The following is a 20827-nucleotide window of genomic DNA, read 5'->3' as shown; positions in this document are numbered from 1 at the left end:
CGAGTGTCTGGTTGGGCGGCTGACTACGATACATGAACTGAGTATCAAGTGCACTTTTGTTACATTCGGTGCAATGCTCCTTCCCATTTAGTGATGTAGGAATCATGGTTAAAAAGAACTGATTGGTAGGCTAATTGGTACTTCATACCCCAAGGTTCCGCGCAAGCAAGCGTGGATGGCACTGAATAAAACAAGCACCTTTTGTCACTATCGCGTGAATCCCTAAAGCCGTAACCACACTTTCATGTTACAACTCTTCAGCGTGTAGCGTGCAAACTCGGCACCACGTTATAAAAAGAGGGCACGCAGCTACAAACGCACAAAAAAGCTATGTGCTTCCTTTCCCAATGAGAGAGGGCACGGGTTCAAATCTACATGCGCGTGCCGATGCATTGTAACGCGCGCGTGAGATTGGGGCTTAAGAATAAAAAATCCATGGGTGAGTGCTGGCGTTAGCCTCGCTGCCGACTTGCCTCAGTATAACCAGCGCGGTAGAAGCGCCGCAGACCATTCATGAGCTTGATTACGCTGTCCTTCGTGTCCAAAAGAAGCAGACCCAGGTGGAAGGCCAGCATGCGACGCATGGCTGTGCTCTCGTTGGAGCGCGCGAAATGCCCCAACACCGCCAGGGCTCGCCGGTTTGCGTACACCACGTCGTCCAGTTCAAAGTTCGAACGTCCGTACAGCACCAGCAGCTTTTTCCAACGAGCTACGCGGAGAGAAATGCGCAAAGCCGACATGAACCGCTTTTCTTTTGAATATTACACCATCACTGTAGTTCACGAGAAGACATCTCTGGGTTACTTTTTGCTCAACAGCACCTGAAGCGTGCGAGATATGACCGCGCGTTTTTTTTTTTTCTTCTTTTGTTTATTACCATAAATGGGCAGGAGCTTGTCTTCCCTAGTTATCTAACTAATTAAACTCTTTGGCAAGTTCTTTTATGGCGTGAGGAGGAAAATAACACTAGCGTAAAAGAAAAAAAAACGACATAAGGAGTTTTCGTCTACTCTTCGATCGTATAGCGCTGTTTCTTCCAGCTACCCATTCCATGCCTTAAAAGCTAATTGTGGAAATAAAATACGTTTAGTGCAACACCACGACAACCGATGCTTAACGTATTACATTTTTTTAGTCACTGCCACCAGTGAAACTATCGCTTCCATTATACCTTGTATAGTGTCATTTTTCTCTTTGTGAGCAGAAAATAAGTTGGCACTCATCCTCGCTAACCCAATGCGTACGGTCACTGCCACCTATGACAGGCCGCTTCAATAGCTGCACAACAAGCATTATTATGTGTGACTATTAAAACACATTTACGTGACCAGTCACATGCCATACTTCGTAAATATTTGTGTGTGAGAACTAGGGACAAGTGGCATTTAATGTGCGTTTCGATGCGTCATCTGTGATTCCTCTAAATGTTCATTAACACGCATGAAATGATTATTGTGCTTATAATGATATTTGACTCAATGGTGAAACGTAATGTTCACGATATAGCTCGTCAAGACGGTTTATAATGACAAGCGTTCAAACTCAAACATTTTTGTGGCAAAGTTAATGCAAGCCTGTTTTAAACGTAATAAGAAAGGGCAGAAGAGCTAAATGCGCAACAGTGACAGAGAAAGAGCCCACTTGGCCAAACTGAGTTCTCACTTAATAGAACGCCGGGCACCTCATATGTCTTTTCATTAGGGAAATCTATGAGTGCTCGGTATAACTCGAACCCAGTGTTAGGCGGGCTCTCTGCCACATGTCTACCGCTGACGCTTGATGCCTTTGAGGTTTTTTTTTTCTATATTTCAAACCTCTACCGATTTCCTACTCCACCACTGACGGTGCACCTTCTTAAAATATATGGATACCAGAAATTAGGGTCCTTTCATAACCCCATGCCTTCTTTCTTCCCTCCACACTGCCTTTTACATGAAGAGCGTTGCGATACCTGCACGAGTGTATCCGAAGGCTAGAGACTCTCTTAAGGCAGAGCGCGCCCAAGAAGCACTGCCTAATACTAATTCGTTTCGCGTTAGTGTTCGTCGTTATCAACACCGTTTATAAGCGTATATATATATATATATATATATATATATATATATATATATATATATATATATATATATATCAGCGTATGTCTCACCGGCACTGATGTCGTCTTCGGTGTAATTCGCCAATTCAGCAATCTGCATCGCTTCCATGCCACCCTCGATCGTCTCGTTCGTGACGGGATCAACTTCGCCCTTTACTATTTCTGAAACTGAGCAAAGCGAAAACTGTTGCAAAGAAAAAAATGTGCAATGCGAAGGAGATAATTCGTGTGAAAGTCATTGGTAGGAGATAGAAGAGACACAGCTACTAGTATCTAATATTTCGCTTGAAAAAGAACCTGCACTACATTTTAAGTTCTCCATTGAAAACTTCTGAAGATTTCTCGAGTGGATACATTGTGTTAGTGCAGACTAATGTCGATAAACGTTCAAGCCTTGCCTCTCTCCCATCTTCCCTGCAGTCAATGACGGCCAATTATGTAACACAATACTAATCTCCGTTTCAAGTAGCTGTTATTGCTGATATTGAGACTTCCGCTTATCCGTCACACAAGCGATGATACGCTGAACCACTCTTCGTTTTGAAAAGCATATTTTTTCGTACACGACAGAGCAGTCTGGTCCCTAATTTTTTAGAACAACAGTTACGCAACAAAAATAAAAAATGAACATTCGCACTACTTTCGACAAGTGTCTGCCTCTTCACAGCACGAGTACTGCTTGAAGCAACTGGTTCAGAATCGTAGAGCGTCTTAGTGTACTGATCATGCACACGATAACCACTCACACTGTACTGCCTCTCAAAACGTCTGCACTGACGCCATAGGAAAAATAAATTTGAGTTGCACATCAGAACAGCTGTTTCTTTTTGTTGTTGTTGTGCTCAACACTGTTAGTTTTGAAAAACATTTGACGTGCTGCCGACGCTGTATGAGAAAGTGCGTGCTTACTTTCGCTGTCACCAGCGGTAAGCTCCTTGATGTCCTCGGGCTTTTGATCCAAGGGTACTAGAGTCTTGTTGTAGAAGCCGGCTGAATCTCGCTCACTCCAGTAGCGGAAATAATGCTTCGCCCTTTCTGTAATGTCGATCTGCGAGGAACGCAAGCAGGAAAAAAATAGTGTAATATTTAGAGTTAATTTAGAGTTGATTCGGCCTTACGTGCGACAGTGAAAATAAAGAAAGGAAGTAATACAGAAGAGAAAGGCAAAGACAATGATGTTTCACGGATTATAATAACCATGATGTTGTAACCTAGTGACAGACGAATGCTGCTAAGGACTTGCACAGAATTGGTGCAAACAATAGATAGTACTTTTTTACTCGAAGGCAAGCTGTGAAGTTTATTGATTTATTTAGTATACATCACATGTCCAAATACCCGACCTAAAACAACCAGTGAGCATGCGATAAAAATGATGAATCGGGTGTGGTGGTGTGTCATGTGACACCGTCATCAATTGCATCTGCCAAATGCGAGATGCCCGTGTCGGGTATGTGTCAGTAAGAAAGTTATTTTATTTCCTGGTTGTATGCTTAAAGTATGAACGTCGATGTTGTGTAATAGGTATGCGGTACGCACAAAGAATTTGGACGCATTGTATTACTCATAACTTGGTGGCTGCGATAAATGCCACACACATCCTTGTCTGATTTCTGAAATTGAAGCTTCGCTTAAGGTTTGCCAAATTCCCAGCTTTGTGGCCGCACTAAAAGAAATATATTCATTGTATGAGTTTCATCTCGATGCTGCCCTGCATGAGATTGAGGATGGAAATGGACATTGATAAGCGTTCTATGAATTCGTTAAAAGAACACGGCTGACGAACGCGCACTGTTGGAGTGTATACATAAAGAAAGCCTACTTGGCATCTTCGTTTTTCAAGGGAGGCGACGTGTCTTCCTAGGCATAATTCAAACATTTCTGCACCTGAGCGTGGTGTTAATAATTTTGACGACCATCCTCGAGCAAGTCTGTCAGAAGCCTTTTTGGTTAGGTTTTAAACTGGAGTATAATTAAGCGACCAACAGCAATAACCTGAGGGCAATCATGAGTACCAAAATGGAAACCTGATGCCAATTAACACTCCTGAAATGGCAATCAGAATGCAGTGCGGTCACAAAATTCAGAAGTGAAGGTAACTTCATAGATTTGTACAGGGAACTCATTTCGGTGAGCAGGAAATGGCACAACGAAGGGGTAGGTACAACCCGCCATCCTCATTAATAGTGAGGCTAGACCAGCCACCTTTTTGATTTATTTGTCTAGAGAGCATCATTAACATCTACCGTCTCCGTAGATTTGCATGCACAGAGCTATTACGCAGTTACATTACAGACATGCACGACCCTCACGTGAATGGTGGGAACGAACAGCAAAATCCACAAAGCTTTTAATAATGCTTTAGGGTAGGATCTATTATATTACATGTATATGCTATAATGAATTGTCGGAGGTACTACCTTTTCCGATTTCACCTCTGACCATCGGGGTAGCCTAATGGTTATGTTGCTCTGCGGCTGACCTGTACATCTTGGGATGAAATCGCAGTCACATGGGACCACTTTTTTGATGGAGGCGCAAATGCTCGAAGCTCGTGTACTTAGACTTAGGCACACGCTAAAGAACCCAAGTGGTCAAAATTTCCGGTGCCCTCCCCGAGGGCGTCTCTCGTTATCATATCGTTGTTTTTCGGACGTTTAAGACCATTGATTGTTATAACAACTTCATCTGAGAGAATTTCATGCCTTCTGAAAAGATGATCGAAAAATTCAAATTTCTAAGAAGATGCATCATACTGAATATAAACACGCTAAATAAAACTCAACAACTTATAGTCGTGTACAGCCTGAGAATAAACGTATGCTCAACCCACAGCCACCATGGCCAGCACCCGCAGAGAATTCCATGGATGCTTCATTCTATCCCATTGGCTCATTTCTATCACATCAAGTACTTTTCGGGCCATTTCAACACCGTATTCATACAAACACATGCTCATGTGGCTAGTCTTAAATTGAAAACTGGAATCTTCGGACAAATTTTATGAGATCTTATGATGTAAGTGCTTTGACAAGTACCCCATTTTAAGTAGTAAATAAGTGTCAAGGGCTCGTTTTTTAACACGAAGGTGGTTTATGCCGGGGTCTACTACGACTCCGTGACATATATCCATCATGAATATGACGTTGTAGAATCTTACTAACAGATTGCAAACAAAAAATCCCAGCATATCCACTCAATAATGTGGAGTGGGACAAAGCACTCGTTCATCCATCCGTCCGTGTGTCCGTCCGTCCGTACATGCGTCTATGCGTCTAATCGCGTTCGAGAATACAGACGGTGCGTGGGTAACACCGATGAGACGCGAGCCAAAGAAGCCGAGCACAAGCGCCTTCAACGCGCCTCCACTGTGCTCCGTTCATGGCCACCAGTGATCCGCCACGTACGGCGACTATCCAGGAGACTCAGAAAAGCACTCGTTTACGCACTATGAAAACGGCGCGTGGGTAACACCGACAAGACGCGAGCCAAGGAAGCCGAGTGCAAGAGTCTTCAAGGTGCCCGCCGCTCAGCTCCGTCCATGCTCCACCAACAAACCTCCACGTACAGTGACTATCCAGGTGACTGAAAGAGGGACTCGTTGGCAAAGCGCGCACAGCAAACAATCGGAAAGTAGCGGCATTTTGGAGAGTAGCGGCAGAGTAACGCCATCTAGGAAATGAGGCGAGAAATGTTCATCCATTTCTTTTGCCTTTTCTTTTTGGTCTCTTCTCGGTTACGCGTGACTATCCCCAAGGTTAGACTATTAGGAGCTTCTTCCCTAAAACGAGAAGTGACAGTTCTGCAGCAGGGCGTCGAACCAGTGGCCTCGCGCTCCTCAGCACGGAATGTGAATGACTGCACCACAGACAGACACTTCTTCAACTTGTCAACGACGAGCCACTTATGTACACCATGTCCTCAGAGCTTTGAATAATCAGCATGTTTCAGTAATTAGTAGCGAGATGGCACGACGGATGCGTGTCGGGCACGCGCTCTAAAGGTCGTCGCGTAGCGCGGTGGCTCACTCGGGTGAGCACGCTTATGTCAGGATCCGGGTTTCTTGTACCTCTTGTGTTTCCACTGCAACTTTGCTTTGGAGTTACGGTAGTTAGAGATTAAACGAACGTCAATTCACTCGCTGCCATGGCCGCGTTTACGAAAAGACTGTGCTATTCACACACCAAGAGAGCGTTTTGATTGTTGTTTGTCTGCACTCGTCCCGTGTATGCTCATTTCGTGCGCGCTTGCTGCTGTCGAGTTTCGAGCTGCTTGCCTTTTTCGCGCGACATTGCAATTTGTTTCTGTAGCTTTCATTTACTCGCTCATGTGACAAAACAACGCACAATGAATGCTCAACTACCTCTGCCAGGACCGGTTTCACTTTTTTGCTATACCAATTTCCAAAAAATAAGATCAACCACGTTTTTTTTTGTTTTTTTACTTACATGACCTTATTGAATAAAACACGCACAAAGACGCAAAACATGTTTTTGTCCCGTAGTTTTACAGTTGTGAAGTGTGTATTAGTAATTAAAGGTATACCTCTGAAGAACGCGTGTTATCCGAAGGTTCACGCTTTGATCCCTGTGGGTACCAAGTAGTATATCTTAATTATTGCAATAAGCTGAAGCAATATATATATATATATATATATATATATATATATATATATATATATATATATATAGCCATTCATTCTGTACCTTTCTTGGCTACATTATTTGTTGGTTTTCGTTTAGGTTGTTCTTCAAGAGAATCTACAGGTTTGGATATGCGAAGTATTTACATTAACGCAGAAAAAGCTATTCTTCAGGCTGGTTTCCTTTTGAGCCATGACTTCCTCACGTAGGTGATTGACAAACACGTTGCATTTTGGCTGTCGGAGCTTCTATTCTTTGGTTGTAGCCAACCGTAATCATCATCATCCGCCTGATTGCGCCCACTGCAAGACAAAGGCATCTATTTTGTTCCGTCAGTCAACTTGGTCCTGTGCTGTGATCCTCGATGACCAGCGATTATCTTTCCTTCGCGCTGCGTGCCCTCTTCTTAGAGAGGTTTTATTTCATTTTCGAAGAAGAGCCGCAAAAAATGCCAACGTACGCCACCTACTCACCCGCAGTTCGAACGGCTCTGACGGGTCCCTTGTGTAGCGGAAGCGTCGCACGAACGACACGATCGGATGCAGGCCGTACTCAAGTGATAGCTGTACCATCCTCTCCACCGGCTCTTCCTTTTCATCGGCCACGACGTTTGGGAAGTAAAGCTTGAAGTACTCCGTCACCTTCTGCACCACCTCGAGGGAATCCCTCAGGGCCTCGCTGTACAAGTAGCACTGGTGGATCATTATGTCTCGCAGAAGTTGCCCGCCTGACTGCACTCTTGGCGCTCGTCCGTGTGCCAGGCTTTGCGGGGCCCAGAACGACTGGCCCGAAGTATCGGCTCCCGCAGCCGGAGCCTCCTGGGCAAACGTGCGTGCAGCCGATTAGGATCATTACTGCAGTTCTCAGGAAACGCGACTTTCTTCACGTCCTGTGATATACGGCCTGACGGGAGCGCAGGCAGTTTTAGTTTCGAATGAGCAAGGGTGTGCTGTGCCACTGTAGTGATGGCGAGGCCTTAATAGGGACCTGAATCTACTAAACCTAAATACAGCAAGTTCCATATTCACAAAACTATCTTACGAGACTCTTTTTATTCGTAGACTGCAGCCTAGCACATTATTAGCGAAAACGGATGTACAATGAAGGAGAGCACTTACAAAAGTTTTACTAATCTGGCTTCAGAATTGTTCATAGGGTGACTCTTCAGGCATTCCTGATGGCTTGCGTATATCATTAGTGAATTAAGATCGCCAAGAAGAAATCGCATGCACAGGAAAAAGAAGCTCTGTTGGCTATGCCTAATGCCATGCCATCACCGTGATGGAACCGGTAATTATCGGGAAACGCGTTCTGTCGTCTGGTTGATCCCAGGAACTGGACACTATAGATAAATCAAAATAGCCCACTGATGCTAATGGCTGTCGTGCAGTTTGTTAGACGCTACTATGGAGCAGCTGTGCATAATTTTCGAATAAAACTATTGTGGTGATGTGAGTTAGCATGGTGTGCATGAGTTTCATGTTGTATCTACCTTTATGATGGTTACGCCATACAGGGTGTTTCAGTTAAAACCAGGCAATAAAAAAATTAAAATGAGTGCTACGTGTTTTCAGTTAGTGCAGTATTGTTCTTAGCTTTATGTAGCACGTCATGATATCTTTTTTTCTCCGCCAAGCACGGTAATTACCAGATTGCTTATTGAACTTTTCAAATACTGACTCTAGAGAAAAAAGTTCAATACAAGGTTTGTAACTCCTATCCAAAATAACCAAATTTTCAAGTGATGGCAACATAAAAACGCTGGTTATTTTTTTCCAGGGTTTGTCTAAAGTGTGCAAAATTCAAAAATAGCCCGTGATTGCCGCCTAACGTGTGGTGCTTTGAGTGCCCTCAAATGTAAGTTGAACAAATTATCGAAGGCTTCTCATGCTGGCAGGTCGCTTGACCAGGCTATCGGTGACTACGATGTACGTTAAGCGATGGTTGGATGGTACAATTTGAAAAAAAAATAAGGGGCGGGGTGCGAAAGAAAGAAATGAAGACAACAAACTTCGACGAAAAAGTGGCTTCCACGTGCATTGCGATACGAGACCGGAGGCAGCATTCGACGCAGCACAGACGTTTTTTTTTCTTTTCGAGCCAGCGATAAACACAGTGGTGGGAGAGAGGGCCCGAAATTAAATCGTTGTCGTTGCCCCCCCCCCCCCCCCCCAAAAAAAAAGTTTTCACAGAAATTACCCACTAACGCGTCGAATGGCGGCTAAATTTTCAAACCGTACGGAAATTTCCTTTCTTCAAAGCAGTCTTTGCAGTTGAAGCATGGCTTATTCTGACAGTTCAAAATTTGTTGCAAGCTTGATATGCGGTTTTCAACCACGACAATCTGATTCTAAAAAGAAAGCTTCGCATTCGTTGCCTATGCGTGTATTACAAAGGAAGGGTTCGCCAGAGGCGGCGACGTGCGATGACGTAATACAGCACTGACGTGATACACCACTCGATGCACAGAATCCGGATCTGTACTATGATATTATGAAGCCAAAATGACCGAAAATGTGAAGGCACTATTAAAACTATAGCTTGATCTGCTTGACGTGACCAACGTTCATACCGGTAAAGGTTTAGAGTAAGAAATCACAACAATAATGACTAGAACGTTGCGCACACATTAACCGACGAACTCTTAGATGCCTCACTTTTTCTTTGAGGTTATTTATGGTTGCTTCTGCGTGCTTACAGCTGGGCATGATTAGGGGAAACACTCCGGTAATTATAGTTACAGCTCCCATGGCAGCATAAAAAATTTGGGATAACCTCATAGTTTCCATAAGGTTTATCTGAACCAGGCGTAGCGTTCCCACATATTTAGCGTATTGCTGCTACAGTGGGTTAAATCTAATAAACCAATAGGAGAAAACAACGAGAGAAAGGAGAAGAGAAGAACGACGCGCAGTACCAGGACGCACTTGCCGTCCATCCTCTGTAAATAAACCTTAGTTGAACCTTATTTACAATTCCTGTAACAATATACAAAGAAGTCTGGAGTCAGGCTCACTTAAACACTGTGTTCGCCAATAGAAGCAGGCAACCATGCACAACACTGTTGGCACCACTTATTGAGTCCAATGAGACACAATTCTTTCTCACTGGAGTGACAACTTGAATATCCAATAATAAAGGCATGCATACAAGTAAGTTCTGCACTGAGCCCCGTTTTCAGTGTAGGGCGAGAACACGAAAAACAGTAACCAGCAACGATTAGTTTACAGCACAATATGTAAGACGAGTTGCTAGACGTTGCACCACTGTATTTAGTTTCACGCTATTACCTGTATCACTATTTCTTTCTTACTTGTTAGTTCCAACCACCGTAGTAGCTTGCCGGCTACTCTGATCTACTGCTCGTCTTGAAATCACAGGCTCTATTTCTGCAACAGTACTGGCAATGGGTGAAAGGGTACTGATTCATGACCGGCTACGCAACACAGGCGCAGTTTTTTTTTTCTTCGTCCGCGTGAGTGTAGAGCATCCAATCATGAAGGGTCACATTTTCGGCCACGGGCCGCATTATGAAAGAAGGAACATACAAACGCGTTTTTGTGCTAACATGTATGTGCGAGCTAGTATAACTCCGGGTAGCAAACCTTGCACCGGTGTTTTCTACCAAGGCGCGACTTATAAGCATATCGAGATAATCGGTACTTAAAACCCCAGAAGATGGAAAAATGTGAAGTTACTTGTACAAATATACAAATTGCCGTAATATTATTAAAGACGATAGTCCTTCTTGGGGACCTTCGACGGAAAAATCTTGGTCTGTCTGTCTGTCTGTCTGTCTGTCTGTCTGTACATTTGTCTGTTTGTCATTCCTAACAATACCTCAAACGGCATTAAACGGCCAACCCCGTCCGCAGCGCTCACCAATATTGCTCAAGGTTTAGCGTTTATATTTGTGCGATTGTCAATTGGAAAAGCAAATATTGTGCATATCTGAGGCGCCATAACGACATGTCTATGTTTTGTATGTCTGCCTTTAGACTAGAACAGGACACACACAAAACACTCTAAGGACTGTAGCATTTAACGAGCTGCGCTGACACTGCAACGCGTTGCTCAAGAATAGGGAGTTTTAGAATACCGTTTGGAAGCGCTGCGGGCGTTGTGGGCGTAGCGGGCGCCATATGAGTTTTAGAATAGCGTTTGCCCTACTGCGATCCACAACACACGATCGCAGCGACACTGTAACCTCGAAACCAGCGCTTGCAGGCCACACACGGGCCGCCATCACCACACGCAATTTCGAATTTTTTGCGTGCGGTCCGCGAACGCGCACGCCGACTCGCACTACGACGCATGCGCAGTGGCAGCGACCGCACCGCAAGGGCTCGCGGTGCGCTATTCTAAAACTCCCTAATGTGTTTCTAACGCGTTGCCATGACGGCATGGCGGTGGCACCTGCGCGTCGCTTTGCATTCTACACCTTATCACCTCCGTGACAGGCGCGCATCTTTCTCGGTGGTCGCGCATGCTTTCGTTTTCGAAAATAACTGCCAGATGGCGCTCGTGTTTAACGTGCCTAGATGCGCTTGGTCGCCTCCGTTACACGCTCGAGGCACTCTAACGCAGCGCCTTCAGAATACCATTCACCGAGTTTCTTGCGCAGAACATCAAATAAACGTTTTGTTCACTCTCTCCAGACGCAAGACTATCGTGACGACATTTACAGTGTAACATGTAGAATCGGGCTGATTTTTTTTTACCCACATACAGTTTCGCCGCACTCGTTATCACTTTAGGCAGCATTCCATGTGAATCTTAATGACACTACTTGCAAACAAGGCGACGAAATATCACCACAACGCGTTCAGTCATGCTGTCCTAATGAGAACACACAGAAACTACGTTCGCATTTTAAGACTTGTCCTGGCTGAATAAAACTATATTTTTTTTGTGAATATGAGCATGATCATTTGGCAACAATGCATGTCACATTATTCAGAGAAGTAATGCAAAATATTTTAACTTTATATTTTGCGTACGTTTTCATATTGTTCCATACGACTTAGTCTGTCACATATTTTTGGTCACACCTGTATTGGCACAGTTTAAAGAACGGGCTATGGTCCCACATTTTTTTGACGATGTTGACGAATTATATCCTTTGATGGTGAATTCCAAGAACCATTTGCTTTCCTTGTTCATGCTATGAAAGCCAGATACCAAAAGCAGGCCCTTGAGAGGCGCCCATAATCATACCTAATTCTAACTTTACTCATTGTTTAGCATGCTGTTTTTGAACCTCGACTAACGGGAGGGGGTGGAAGAAAGGGGCTGATTACTTCAAGCCCCACCCCTAACTTAGAACCCTGCACGTGCTTGCACCAATAACCGCTGGTTTGTATACGCACCTGAAGGTTTTGTTCCTGGTGTTCGACGAGAGTTCGACGATTGCCGACGCTACACGAAAAGAAGTTGAGGTTTTTGCACGGGTTCATGAAGGGTTTGATGGCCCACAGCAGCCTGTGACGGATGGCGAGACAGGCCGGAGTGGTGCAGCCTTTCATCCAAGGAAAGGCATCGGCGGTGGGGTGCATCGCAAATTTCACCCAGTACGAGCCTGATCCTGGTTCCCGCTTCGGCGCCTCAGTTTTATCCGGATGAGCAGTAGTTATCCGCTGCTGTTGGCAAAGCACACAAGCCGTGAGAACGGAAGCCTCACATGTCTAAGATAATGTAATGCACTCTCGAGTAGAACACGTAAGAGCTAATGAGTGTTCCAGCGACCTTTTTTTTTCGTTCATTTCTTGGAAGTTTTGAGTACTTGCTTTCAATATCATCATCATTTACTGTCAAGCGAATAAGTTGGGGCCTCCATAATGCGTTCAGTAGCAGCAGTAGTTGGACACGTTGGCGTGGTTTCACGGTTAAAAATGGCGGAAGAACACGAGACACGAACCTTGGGTTTCCTTTGTTTGTGTCTCGTGTTCTTCCACTGCTTTCAACCAGGAACTCCTAAGATGCTAACGTGGTTGCTTGGGTGAGATGCCTAAGATGCCACATCACCGTGACCAATCATCACCTGTGTGTTACAGATGGTCGCATCTGCGTTGAATTGTTTGCAAGCACCTTGAAGAACGAGAGTACAAACTATAGAGTAAGCTTGTTCAGTGCATTCAATGAGACCAAAGCGATGACATCACGTTGACACCTTCTTTTGTATTTATCTTTTCAGAGCCAAAGTCCTATTGCATTCTCATAGAAGTAAGTCGGAATTTTATGTTCGCTTACTTTCGGTAACGTTTTGGTAGCATTTCTTGGTAACATAGGTCTTGGTAGCGTTTCTTAAGCCGCTCGTCGTTATATATTTATTTGCGGTTTTTTTAATAGAGACCACAAGCTCGCGCAATGTTCATCGCCAAATTGTGCTGGCGCGTCAGGCTCTGTTTGGATATGAAAAGCATTTTTTTCTTTAACGATCGCGGATTCACATCTCTTTCTTAATCAACTAAATTCTCAGCACGACGAAAACTAGGTTTACTAAGACATAAACTGAAAAATTCGCCTGCGAACATAAAGCTTCTTGCGTATAACACAATAGTACGACCATGCCTTGAATACGCATGCATAGTCTGGGATCCACATACTACAAAAGACATTGACAATCTCAAAAAAATCCAAAGATTAGCCGTCCGCTTCATTTACAACCGATACCGCCGTTATGACTCCCCGACAGAACTAATGCAGATGAATAAAATCCTTACTTTGGAATCTCGACGCAAAATGAATAGGCTAAAAATTATTTTCCAATTATCACACGGGAATATCAAACTCGAAACATCGGCCTTCCTGACACCGTTATCATCGCGTCCCACCAGGAATTACCATTCTGCAAATTTCTCGCCTATCACAGCGCGCACTAACAATTTTAAGTATTCTTTTTTTCTCCGCCCTATAACCGACTGGAATAACCTCCCACATGAAATTCTTTTATCTGACAATTTGCTGAAATCTATTAATCAAATTTTTGACTTCTAAAATTTTGTATTATTATTTTACAGTGTTTTCAAAATATTTTGTATTGTCCTGTTTATTGTTTTTACCTCGCTAAAGATTGTATAATTGTTCTAACGGCTCTGTAACACCCCCACTCCTGCTTGGGCCCATTTGTGGTCTGCAATATTGTATAAATAAAATAAATAAATAAATCTCACGTACTTTCTGAGTCACTTTTTCATCGAACCAGCGAACCATCTTCGTTGAAAAGCATCAAGGCCAGGTCCTCAAAACATACTACTAAGTATCTGCCCACTGCTCCTCTAGATTCTGAATTTTCAATTTATCGCGCCAGAGTTAAAATGCAACAGGATAGACAGCAATGCAGATGTAAGAGGCAAAACAGGCGAAATTAATTTTGTAAAGAGAGATACCCCTGAACTGCATTATCAAAGGAGAGTGTCAAGGTCCTTTTTCATAGCACCATCATCATTTATTCCTTGTGTCATCATGAGCTGGCTAGTGACAACTTCATGTAACAAGCCACTGCTACACCGTGTCATGTGCTTTTGCTTTCTCACTATCTCAAGCAAGTTTCGCGTCTCTTCCACTACCATGCCACGCTTTTTTACACTTTTTTTGCATTTTTGAATACTTAAATGTTAAAGCCTTCACAAGACAAACATAGTCACCGTGTTCAAAGTATGAAAAATATTTCACAGCAACAGTCTTCTCCGTAGCTGTCGCAAACTACGGAATGTTTGGAGCTTAAGTCAGATAAAAAAACGTGGTTGATCCCTTTCCCTAAATATCTGTATAACACGAAAATGTAACGTATCTTCAGAAAAGTAGTAGAGTGCTTATTGCGCATTGTTTCGCAGTAAGGGCGAAGCAATGAATGCTACACCGACAAATTTTAACCTGACACGAAGAAAGGCCAGCAGCTCCAACCTTCGAGCGTGAAGCATAAGCAGAAGGCACGCACATAATGAGCATACACAGGACGAGCGTGAACTAACAACTGTCAGAGCTCAACACTAAAGGCAAAATGCTGAAACAGAAAGAGACACGAAACAAACGCACAAGAATACACAGCACCATCGCGAACAACTGTCACACTTCTCGCTTCATCGTGTGTGAGTAGCACTGTAAGTTTCGTAAACACGGCCGCACTAGCGAGCGATGTGACCTTCGTCCTCTCTTCTATCACCATATAAGCACGCGTGAGAGGGAGACAATGCCCACGCGCGCACCGAAACGCGAGTGACAAAGACCTTTCAAGCGCACCCAACGCGCGCACATTGCGCCATCTCGCTGCTGATGGCAAAAACACTCTGAAGTTACGGAGCTCTGAGGACCACCAAACAACATACGGTGTATAAAAATAGTTCACCGTTAGCAAGCTGGAAAGCGCGCGTTCTGTGACCTAGTGAATTCGCGTCGCACGCTGTGGAGCGAGAGGTCGTAGGTCTGACGCCCAGCAACAGAACTTTTTCTGCTTGTTTTTCCTAGCAATCATTATCTATTTTACAACGTTATATCCGTGACATAAATACGCCAGTAGAGCCGTGCTGATCCCTGCCATAAAGCACTTTCGGGTTAAATACACAAATTCTGGTGTGCAAAGATGGCTTCACACCAGCGCTTCTCAAATATTCAAACGAGCCAGATTCGTGCAATATGCCAGGACCGTTTCCAGGAAATTTTCTGCGAATCGTTGTTGGAAGTGTGGGTTCTTCTAAGCTTGAAAATACCAGTGCTACTTCTTTTATGAAGCATGATTGCCCACGGCTGACTCTCAAAGCATTGAACGCGTTAGCTATTCTGCGCATTCGTCAAACCCGGGTACGCAGTGTTGTCACGCGGCCAATCTAGCTTTTCCGTGGTTACTTCAAAAAATAAGAGTCTAATTACGTATGTGCACTGCAAAACTCACGTAAGGTATATCACATAACATTAGAGAAGCAATCTTTTTTTTTGCTCTTTATGACGGCCGGCCGTCACTCAAAGAAGCATTCATATCGTTTATCCTACAGTACTGATGTGAGAATTATGCGAACCTTGCTGAACTAGTCTTGTCGTTTCTCGTCCACAGGTCGTTTTCTTGCTTACCAACCACTTTCGCGCCTAGCACCCTGCGTTGCGATTTTCTTTTATCTGGTCTTACCAAAACTTCTAACATCAAATTTTGCCAGGATGTCTTGGTTTTTAAATGCCGCAGAACTCCTTCACACATACAGCCCCACAAATTGCAATAGCATGTCAAAACAGACACGCGATGTGAATGAGTTCGCTCACAACTTGGAGTTCTCATTCGTGCCATGTTTTCACAAACAATCGTGCTTTTAATGAAGTTCTTAAACGCTTACCATGCTTTTGTTCTTCAGTCGGTCTGAAAGCTCGAAGTCTTGAAAATTTGGAAGGAGAGGGCTCGAAGTTTCCGCCTGTAAAAAAAAAGAAAGACTGCCTTTTTGTCCGGGACACATGACAAACACAGCATAGTAGTTCCTCTTCAGCATGTCGGTGCTCACTACTGATATAAAATCGGTTTGGATTAGTCATGCTGCTGTCTAATGAAACGTGCCCTCACTTTATTTACTACCAGCATTACGAACAGCAACCACAAAGCTGACACTTTCAAAGATATAAAACTGGAATATAGGCCGTTTTTCTCTTCCCTTCACTTTTTAAGCGTTGTCATTTGCAGTCTGAAAATGCACATCTTTGGTTCACTAATGGAAATATTCCCATGGCAGCGCACAAGCTCTTCTTATCCATGTTTTAGACACAGCTAATTATCTCTCATGTCCAGGCAGCATACGCCCAATGCCTTCGTACACCTGCCAACCGAACAACTCGTAGCCTAGAGCAGTGCAATTCATTGAAAAACTTTGTTCAACCAAACGTGATACGTGAACAGTAAGCGTACGCGTTTGCTGTTTGCCTGTACGTTTGAGAACTTTGTGTGTGCAGAAGGAGCGTTCCTTTATACGGTCCCTATGGAAGTAGGTTTGCGCACAAGTCTGCTATCTTGCTTGGCTATCATCCGTAGTTACGCAGTGGAGCCACGCCCGGTTATTGCAGCAAACTTGCTTAATGGGACCCTGAAACACTTTTTCAAGTAACCATCAAAGGAATTTACTACAACAGCCCATCGCCTCACGAATTCAGCACCACAAAATTTTTAGAATCCGTCCAGGACAAGTGGAGCGACAAAGAATTGTCGCACGCTGCAATCGCGTCCTCTCATGTCCCGGTGAAAGCGCTGGAGGCTAAACGGGAAGGAATGGCCGGGGCAAAAAAAAAAAAAAAAAAAAACGTCAGGCGCACCACGTGACCTTCGGAACTTCTCTCTTTTTTTTTTTCATCAAATACGCTGCTTATTCCGTGTGATCGCGTGCGCACGCATGGACGAGTCGCAGCGTCCCGCGGTGATCCTTGTAACTACCGGGTGCGCCATGTTCAAATCAACCAACGGCTGATAGATGGCCTCTACGCGCGATTTTTCGGCGTCTTTCGTCATTTCTCGAGTGAAGCGAAAGCAATTGTCAGATTACTTCTATAATTTATTGTATTTTTTAGGCCGCGTGCTACGCTATAATAATTGGCTCGCGTGTTCTTGGAAGCCTCTACTACCAATTCGGAGTATTTTCTGACCATGCTCAAAAAAGTGTTGCAGAGCCCCTTCAAGCCCGTCACCGATCGACGAAACGTGCCGCTGATCGCTAGTCGGCGTGCCTGGTGTTTCGACTACTGGCAAAGAAAGAAGAAACAACTGCTTTCGGGCTTGTAACACGGAAGTCTAAAACCGTTTTTTAGTCTATCTGGTAACGCAAAGCGCACAGGCGTAGCCTAGTCCCGAAAACATGCAACACCACATGCACCTCCACAGCTGAGGAAAATAAGCAACAAGCAACAAATACGAAATATATGAGCTCCGAGATTTTGGCATATCCGCGCAAATACTTTGCTCTGGAAGCTTAAGGACAAGAATCGAAAGGAAACAACAGTACCAGTTCATAGCTAACGAGCTACAGAGTGCACGGCAGTCACTTGATAGATCCAGGTCCATGTCCCATGTAAACGGCGATCGCTTTCGGTGGTTCGGCCGTGCTTTCCGAACATGGTCTCTCCATCAGCTTCTACTGTGTGCGTGGTTGCTAGCGGCGTTGGAAAAGACATGCGGACTTCTGCTACTTAAAGGTAGCTTTTACAGTAATCCTAGTCAAAATTATTCCGAAGTGCCCCCTACGACTTGTCTGGTATCATATTTTTACTGTGGCATAAAGAGTCATTAAATTTTTATTTCAGTTTGAAATAGACAGCTTGGTTCCAATATCAACGTATACCCAGATCAAGACGATGTTTGCTGTTTGCTGTTTATTATGGGCTACCCCACAGCAAACGATTCTGCTGTTAAGATGATCGTCAAAATATAAAGTCTATGTTTTCTCTGCTTATCCCGGGAATAAATTCTCTAAATTTCGGACACTGCATTTACAAAATCATTCCCTCGGAAGATATCCTGAATATTTTTTAGTTCCATTTTCGTCGTTAGTAAACGCAAAGTGCAATACAGCTTCCTGAGAAGTTTGGTACTCACACATTAATTTGTACACTTTATGTTTGATGCCGCTAGCACATAACTATGATGGGAACGAGTGTACTTGATCCTAAGGCAAAAAAAATTGACCTCGTATTTGCGTGCATCACTGCAAATGTCAAAACACTGTAGCCATCTGTCTGGAAGCGCTTCAGGAGATATGGACGCTGTTTGACTGTAATCTTGGAAACGAAAGCTTGTGTGAAACGGAGAGTCACTGCTTGGTGGCAGCACCACGTCATCTTAGTGAAGCGCAGTAAACAGCAAGTGCTCTATCGTAGAGCCACATAGTGGGTGCTAAGATAACTAGCATGGCTACGACGACAAACATAGGACGAGCCCCGATCATCAGCTGTCTGAAACACGGGGCAGAATCCTGTCTGTGTGTCAAACTAACTGGTTTTCACCTCAGTTTATTCCTCTAACAAGTCGTCCTGTGCTTAAGCTTAAGAGAACCCCATTTCTGACAAAACGTTACTCTCGCTCTCTGTTATTGCTTTGCGGAACTCTTATACCGCAGTTTGTTTATTGCTGTAACGTTCGCCTTGTGTTACGTCGAGTGGTAGCATTTGAACCATGAAGGTCGAGCTGACAAGTGTGTGAAGTCACCTATAGTATTCTCGTTTTTTTTTGTTGTTGTTGTTGTTAAACACACCGTAAAGTCATAAAGATGATTGGTTGGCAGCATCAATATTAAAGACTCCTTTTGCTTTCTTCTTTTTTTCTCAGCCACAACTTTCACGACATACGATTTCTATATAACATGAGTACTCACCCGAATCGCGTTGTAGCCAAGGGTCATGACGACGAACACGATCATGACGAAGAGCGTGAGGATGAGCCCGCACGCCACGAATCCCACCTTTTCATCAGCACCCTCCGTAGTGTCGTCCTGCTCTGACGCACTTTTACTTGCGCCGGACTCGTCCTTTGACGGCGTCTCCACGAGAGCCACGTTCTCCGAAACGCTGGACGCACTTGGTGGCCTGAGAAAGGGCATCGCCAAGCTCTTTTTTTATTAGTCGCGAAGGTTTCTAACAGCATATTACCTGCTCGAAATTATAATTGCTATCTCTTACAGTAAAAAAATTAAAATTTCCGTACCTAAACAATCAGGCTCCCGCAGCCTCTTCATTTATATGCAAGTAAGCCCATGAAGCAGTTCGAAATTCCCCCTCGCTGAGGAACTTAGCATATCTCGTATCATTATTATGCCTTTTTGTAACGCCTTCTCTCTTAAGTATGAGAAAAGAAACATGACTTGTTACTTTGTCTGTATTTCATGAATTCCCGCATAAATATATATTCTATTCATTAAGAAACACGTTAATCTCTGAGAAAAGGAACGTGACTTGTTACTTTGTCTGCAATTCATGACTAGCCACATAAATAAATCTTCATTAGAAAACACGTTAATCCTCGTTCAGAGATCAATAATATGTGTACGAAAAATTTCTCGTACAATATATGCTTCCTACGCGCGCGTAACTCTGTGATAGAAGGTTACTAAATAGATTGCGTATGTGTCAAGTGAGATCTCAGCAAGCTTCTTTTTTTTTCTTGGAGTTTACGGATCCTTTTTAATCATCACAACTGCACATGTGTTCACTAGAACGGCCGCTCCCCGATTCAATTGCAACAGAGGGCTCTCGCATTCTTTCACAACTGCATTGCAAGACGGTAAGCTAGTACTGCATTTCACGCTCTAAAAACTTGGTTTATCCTTTACGTCATGAGTCATTCTTTTTTGTTTAACTAAGCATACATTTTAACGGCCTACCTTTCTGGTCAGAAAGGTAATCTTGAAATTATTCTGCAGAAAACGGAAGTAATGTACAACAAACTCGGAAGAGAACAGCGATTCAAGATAAATAATAGTGCACTCGAAGTTGTAAAAGACTACGCCTACTTAGGACTGGTAATTACCGTGGAGCCAAACCACGAGGATGAAGTAACTAGAAGAATGAGCATGAGGTGTAGTACATTCGACAAGCACTCTCAGATCATGACTTGTAGATTGCCATTATCCCTCAAGAGTAAGGTATATAACAGCTGCATCTTGCCGGTACTTACCTACGTAGCCGAAACCTAGAGGCTTACGAAGAGGGTTCCGCTTAATTTGAGGAGGACGCAGCAAGCAATGTAAAGGAAAATGATAGGTGCAAACTTAAGAGACACGAAGAGAGCAGAGTGGATCAGGGAACAAACCAGAGTTAAGGATCTCATCGTGGAAATCAAGAAGAAGAAATTGACATGGGCCGGGCATATAGCACGTAGGCAGGATAACCGCTGCTTATTAAGGATAACTGACTAGATCCCCAGAGAAGGCAAGTGGGTTAGAGGGAGACAGAAGTTAGTAGGACAAATGATATGAGGAGGTTAAATTCGCTCGCAGGATTTCAAGCTGGACGGTTGTGCCCTCGCGATCTCAGACTTCAGCATAGCTCCCGCCGACTGGTTCGCCCTCCGCGGTCTCCTGAAGCCGTGCAGCTCTCGCATTGTGGTGCCCCGCCCTTGGAATGCTTCGACCAG

The 20827-nt window shown here is 43.9% G+C and overlaps 1 protein-coding gene across 1 annotated transcript; it reads right to left on the bottom strand.

Moving 5' to 3' along the window:
* Window positions 1-452: 452 nt before the first annotated feature.
* Window positions 453-19295, bottom strand: LOC142802903 (uncharacterized). The gene is made up of 7 exons (XM_075887987.1): window positions 19071-19295; window positions 16062-16136; window positions 12108-12377; window positions 7212-7556; window positions 3005-3143; window positions 2147-2263; window positions 453-709 (listed from the first exon to the last, which is right to left on the bottom strand). Exons 1-7 carry the CDS (start codon window positions 19293-19295, stop codon window positions 453-455), a joined length of 1428 nt encoding a protein of 475 aa, XP_075744102.1.
* Between the last annotated feature and the right edge of the window lie 1532 nt (window positions 19296-20827).

Source organism: Rhipicephalus microplus, chromosome 3 (assembly GCF_043290135.1).
Source record: "Rhipicephalus microplus isolate Deutch F79 chromosome 3, USDA_Rmic, whole genome shotgun sequence".
In the NCBI taxonomy this organism is placed as follows: Eukaryota; Metazoa; Arthropoda; class Arachnida; order Ixodida; family Ixodidae; genus Rhipicephalus; species Rhipicephalus microplus.
This window is presented reverse-complemented; position numbering and strand designations above follow the sequence as displayed.

Coding starts and splice junctions, on each gene's coding strand:
- LOC142802903 (XM_075887987.1), bottom strand. CDS start 19,295: ATGCCCTTTCTCAGGCCACCAAGTGCGTCCAGCGTTTCGGAGAACGTG. Junction 16,137..19,070: donor TTGGCTACAACGCGATTCGG/GTGAGTACTCAT, acceptor TTTTTTTTACAG/GCGGAAACTTCGAGCCCTCT. Junction 12,378..16,061: donor GACTGAAGAACAAAAGCATG/GTAAGCGTTTAA, acceptor CTTTGCCAACAG/CAGCGGATAACTACTGCTCA.